General features: G+C 37.6%; 1 protein-coding gene across 1 annotated transcript in view; it reads left to right on the top strand.

Annotated features, from left to right (window-relative positions):
• Positions 1-6,000, top strand: part of LOC103743174 (heat shock factor protein 3-like) — a 67,745-nt gene that overhangs the window by 38,559 nt on the left and 23,186 nt on the right. The window contains exon 3 of the mRNA XM_008844399.1: positions 664-791. Coding sequence (XP_008842621.1) covers positions 664-791 — 128 coding nt within the window. The remainder of the gene's footprint in view (positions 1-663; positions 792-6,000) is intronic.

The raw sequence follows: 6,000 nt of genomic DNA, 5'->3' as shown, positions 1-6,000 counted from the left end.
TATATAGTCTATTCGTCTCTGTACCATAGTCACTTATAAGTTGTATATAAGCAAATTAAATTAAGCAATTGAAATGTCAGTACCTGCACTTGGGGTATTGGCTCAGTAGATAAAATCTTTGTTATGCACGTGTGAGGATCTGAGTTCAGATTCGCAGCACCCACATAAAAAGCAGATGTGATGATGCACACCTGTAACCCCAGTGTTGCGGGGTAGAGAGCAGACATAAGGAGATCTCAGAGGCTCATGGACAGACAGTCTAGCCCAAACAGCAAGTTCTAACTTCAGTGAGAGATGATGTCTTAAAAAATAAGGTGGAAAAGGGATTGAGGAAGACATACATGATAACAACCTGTGTGTCTCCATGCTCTTTCATGGGAAGGTACACCAGCATGTATACTTGCACACACACATGCATATGAGAGAGTGAGAGAGACAGAGACAGAGAGAGAGACAGAGAGAGAAGAGCGAGACAGAGAAAAGAGAAATAGAAAGCAATAATCATATCCAAGTTTGAAATTAAACTATTAGATTACACAAAATTATCATATCATGGCCATCAAACATTTTGAATACTGCTTATTTGTTCTGGTTATTCCAACTCTCTTGTTAGAGTCTGTTCTAGCCATTCATTTTTAGCTTGTTTTTTGTTCCCTTTACTAGATGGTTTTCGAAAAGTGGTTGCATTGCAGAATGGACAGGCTAATCAGGAAAATAAAGTGTATTTGGAGTTTCAGCATCCACTCTTCAAAAGAGGAGGAGCCTGTCTTCTGGAAAACATCAAGCGAAAGGTAGGAAGAAGACCATTGCCACATACTTTTCTGTAGGATTTGGATGGCAGTCAATCTTTACTTAATCTAAGCCCTTCATGATTTCTCTGTCTTAAGGTAAAGTTGCTAAAATTTCCAACCGGTCACTAGATACTTTCTTAGTTCACTAGAAACAGGACCTTTAGGTATTGGTTTACATAAAACCTTAATATTCTCTTTTAATATTCTCTTTTCAGAGCTCTGTTTTATTTTCATTGTCTTTTTTACTGTGTAGATAGTGATATAGCACTTTACGAAATAAGCAGAGGGGACTAGAATAAATTATTAAATAATACCTTTTATCTGATGATTACACTTCAATATTTTTTTAATATTTTATTTATTATTTTTATTTTATGTGTGTGAGTGCATTGCCTGCATGTGTGTAAGCACACCTGTGTCATGGAATGCTCTCAGAGTTCATCTGATCCCCTCAGGGAATCTGATCTCCGGAACTGGAGTTACAGATGGTTGTTAGCTACCATGTGGGTGCTGGGGATCAAATCCTGGTCCTCTGCAACAGCAACCACTAATCTTAACCACTGATTTTTATTTTATGTGTGTGAGTGCATTGCCTGCATGTGTGTAAGCACACCTGTGTCATGGAATGCTCTCAGAGTTCATCTGATCCCCTCAGGGAATCTGATCTCCGGAACTGGAGTTACAGATGGTTGTTAGCTACCATGTGGGTGCTGGGGATCAAATCCTGGTCCTCTGCAACAGCAACCACTAATCTTAACCACTGAGCCATCTCTCCAGCCTCCACTTCAATATTCTTAAGAATACATGGAGTTCAATTATATCATCATTCTAATTTTATTATGTAATGTGTGTAGTATTATAACTTAAAGAAATTAGTATCTAAATTTTATAAATTTAAAATACTTTTTTACTTTTTAACACTTTCTTGCAGGTATCTATGTGCTTTTCAAGTATTTTATGGAGTTTTGAGGAATTCCATAAAATGTATTTTTATCATATTTAGACACCCTCCCCTATCTACACTCTTCCTTACCACCTTCCTGTCCAATTTCATGCACTCCATTATAGATGATAGATAGATAGATGATGATAGATAGATGATAGATAGATAGATTAGATAGATAGATGATAGATAGATAGATAGATAGATAGATAGATAGATATGCACTCCATTATAGATGATAGATAGATGTATGATATACAGACAGATAGATAGATAGATAGATAGATAGATAGATAGATAGATAGATAGATAGATAGATAGGATAAGTTTTTAAGGCCTATCAAGTCAAACTTACATCCCCAAGTGTCCTTCATTGTGGGTCCATCCACTGGAGTATGGTCAATATACCAAGTGTCTCATCCTTAAAATAGACTGACCATCCTCTTCCCAAAAGCCATTAGTTGCCAGTACTTCCTCAGGTAAGGTTGGGGTTTCTTACATACTTAACCATGTCTATGCTGGGATTTTGTCTGGCTTGAGCTCAAAAGAGATTTGTACATGTTGCCACCCAACATTGCTGTAATTTCATATGAGTAACTGCCCAGCTGTCTGGAAAACTCTAAGATTTCCTTATGGTCATCCACCACCTCTGTCTCTTACAATCTTTCCACCATCTCTTCTGCAACATTGCCTGAGCCTTTGGAGATAGGTTTTGTGTAGGTGTCCTATTCAGGGGTAAGCACTCTGCAGTGTCCTATTCTCTGCATTTTGGCTAGTTGTGAGTCTCTATGTTACTCACCTTCTTTGGCAAAAGAGATGAGAGTTGATGGATGCATTAATCTATCGGTAAAATAATAAGCCATTATAAGCTATTTGTTTGCATGTTCTATAAAGTGGAGTAGGTGTGGGCCCTAGAACCACAGAATGTAACTGGTCCAGGTGCAGGGGATCAAGCTGCAGTGGCCGAAGCCTGATTTACCAGGGTAGTCCAGAGGTCTCATGCAGGAAAAGCAGAAGGGAGCCTAGTCTCAAGGAAGTAAAGGTGACAGCATGGGGAGGGTCTAACTAGCTAGGCAGAGTAGAAATATTTTTAAATATTTTTTCTTTATATTTGTGTGTGTGTGTGTGTGTGTGTGTGTGTGTGTGTGTACACATGTGGATGTGGAGACAAGAGAGGGAGGGCATCACGATCCCCTGGAGCTGGGGTTATAGGTGGTTATAAACCATGCAAAGTGGATGCTGGGAACTGCACGCCAGTCCTCTGCAAAATCAGTAAATGTTCTTAATCACTGAAACATTTCTCCAGCCCCCTTCTTGATTTCAGTGACCTGTTCATCATTCAGTACTTTGTTATTTAATCTTCATGAGGTTTTTTGTGTTCTGTGGTTTCTCTTGCTATTGATTTGTAGTTTTATTTGGTTGTAATCAGATAAAACACAAGAAGTATTTCAATTTTCCTATTTGTTAAGAATTGTTTATGTCTCATTATATGATGTATTTTACATAAATTTCCATGGGGTGCTGTGGTGGTTTGAATGAGAATATCCCCCATAAGCTTCAAGTATTTAGATATTTTGTCCCCAGTTTGTGGCACTGTTTTGGAAGGTCTTAGAAGGTGTGGCCATGCTGGAGGAACCACGTCACTGGGGGTGGGCTTAGAGAGTTCTTAAGCCTTACTGGATCTCCAGACACTCTCTGCTTCCTGTGCCTGTTTGAAGATGTGAGCCTCTGCTTCCTGCTCCTTTTCTGGCCACCTCCTGCCACCATGCCTCTCCGCCAGGACAGGCTCTTAATTCCCCTGGAACCATAAGTTCAAATAAACTCTTCCTTTTATAAGTTCCCTTGGTCACAGTGTTTTATCACACCAACAAATAAGTATCTAATACAGGTGATGAGGAGAATTCACATTCTTTAATGATTAAATGGGATATTAAGTTTATTTGGTTTATGATGTCATTTTTTTTTATTTTATGTGTATGAGTGTATTGCCTGCTTGTATGTAAGTGCACCCATGTCATTAAATGCCCACAGAAGTCAGAAGAGGGAGTTGAACACCCAGAACTGGAGTTACAAACAGTTGCTAGCTACCATGTGGGTGCTGGGAATTGAATCCAGGTTCACTGCAACAGCAACCAGTGCTCTTTCCTGCTGAGCCGTCTCTCCAGCCCCTATAGTGTCATTTAATTCAGATACTTTTCTGTTGGTTTTTAACCAGGATGACCTGTCAACTGGGGAGAATAAGGTATTGTAATAATCCGTTATAATTGTGCTGGAGTTAATCTGTGACTGTACATCATGTAGATAAGTTTTATGAAATTTGGTACATCTGTGTTTAATGCATGGATATTAAGAATGTTATTGTTCTCTTGATGAATTGTTCCATTAATTAGTATCATGTGACTTTTCTGACTAGTTTTCATTTGAAGTCTATTTTGTCAGATATTGGGCAGTGACACCTGCTTGTTTCCTAGGGCATTTTATTTGGAAAACTTTTTCCCATCCTTTCATCATAAGGTAGCTTCTGTCATTTATGGTGTGTTGTGTTTCTTGAAGGCAACAAATTCATAGATCCTGTTTTTAATCCAATCTGCTCTTCTTTATCTTTGACGGGTGAATTGATACTATTTATAATCAGAGTTATTGTTGAAAGATGTGTGCTAATTCCTGTTGTTTTGTGGTGGTTGGTTTTTCCTATTTCTCCGTTTGTTGCTTAACTACTACTAATGTGTGGTTTATTACTCATGTGACTTCATGGATATCTTCCTCTTTGTTTTAACTGATTCCTTCAAATATAGTCCATAGATCTGTCTCAGTGGTCATGAACTGCTTCAGCCTGTTTTGATCCTGAAGTTTTTTCTTTTTCCTTCGGTTATGACTGCTTTTCTTGAGTCCATGTTAGCAGTTGTTGTCTTTCAGAACTTGAAATATGTTATTCCAAGCCCTCCTGACTTATGTTGTTTCCATTGAAGAATCAGTTATTTTTCTGGTGGGCCTGCTTTTGCATGTGACTTAGTGTTTCTTTCTTGTGACTATTCATATACTTTATTTATTCTGTATAGTTTGTAGCCTAATTACAATATTTTTTGAGACAGGGTCTCCCTGTAGCCCCAGATGTCCTGGAACTCACTATGTAGTCCAGGCTGGCCTTGAACTCACAGAGATCCGCCTGCCTCTGCCTCCCAAGTGCTGGGATTAAAGGCATGAGCCATCACGCCCGGCTTAATTACAATATTTTAAGGGGAGGTTTTGTGGTCTTGTCTGTTTGGCGTCCTAAATGCCTCCAGTATGTAAGTTGGCATCTCTTTCCTAATGCTGGGAAATTTTCTATAATTTTTCTGAAAACATTTTCTATGTTTTTAGGATGGAATTCTGCCTCTTCTTTGTCACTGATTGTTAGATTTACTCTTCTCATGGTGGGCTGAATAATTTGAAAATAACAGTCACACTTTCGATTAATTTATCTCTGTCTATGTTATAGTAGTCCTATTCCTTCATCTTAACTTCAAGATCACATATTCTGTCCTCTCCTCGATCTATTCTAGTATTGAGATTTTCCATAGAGGTTTTAAATTTGAAATATTTTTCCTTTCCAATATTTCAGCATTACTTTGCTTCAGTATTTCTATACTTTGAATTCCTCTTTCATAGCTTATATTTTATTTCTTATTTCATTCAACTATTTTTGTTCTCTTAGAATTCTTTCAGTGATTTATCGTGTCTTCTTTTATTTCTTCAAGTTTATTTTAATAACCTTTTTTAGTTGATTTCGTTGAATTCACTCTTACTGGAAACTTTTTCTGAGATTACTGTTTTTGGAGGATTTTCTTGCCTTATTTTCTCATATCATTTGTGTGTTTCCACTGGGTCTTGCACATCTGGAATTTGGTTGTTGTTTGAATTTATTTTAAAATTTCATCACAGTTAGTTAGTTAATTTATTTATTTAAGCCACCCTTATTCCTTCAGAGGGACTCTTTGCTCTGTTCAGTTGGGACAAAGTTAGTACAGGGTTGTGGCACTGTTTTTCTCTGATAAGCAGGTTGTCAGGGCACCAGACCTGATTTCTAGTATTCCCCTGCAGTTAGAATATTGCATGAAAAATATCAGCATTAAAATGTAGGCTCTCAAGGGCAGCATTGTATCCATCAAATAAAACATTATCCATGTCTATGCAATCATCATTTTAGAAAATCAAGGGGCATAGACAGTTAAGTGTGTACTAATATATTAGTTCTTTTGACTATGAGTGGAAATGAAAAAGAAAATT

This window comes from Nannospalax galili, unplaced genomic scaffold (genome assembly GCF_000622305.1).
Source record: "Nannospalax galili isolate Female #2095 unplaced genomic scaffold, S.galili_v1.0 scaffold280, whole genome shotgun sequence".
Classification (NCBI taxonomy): Eukaryota; Metazoa; Chordata; class Mammalia; order Rodentia; family Spalacidae; genus Nannospalax; species Nannospalax galili.
This window is presented reverse-complemented; position numbering and strand designations above follow the sequence as displayed.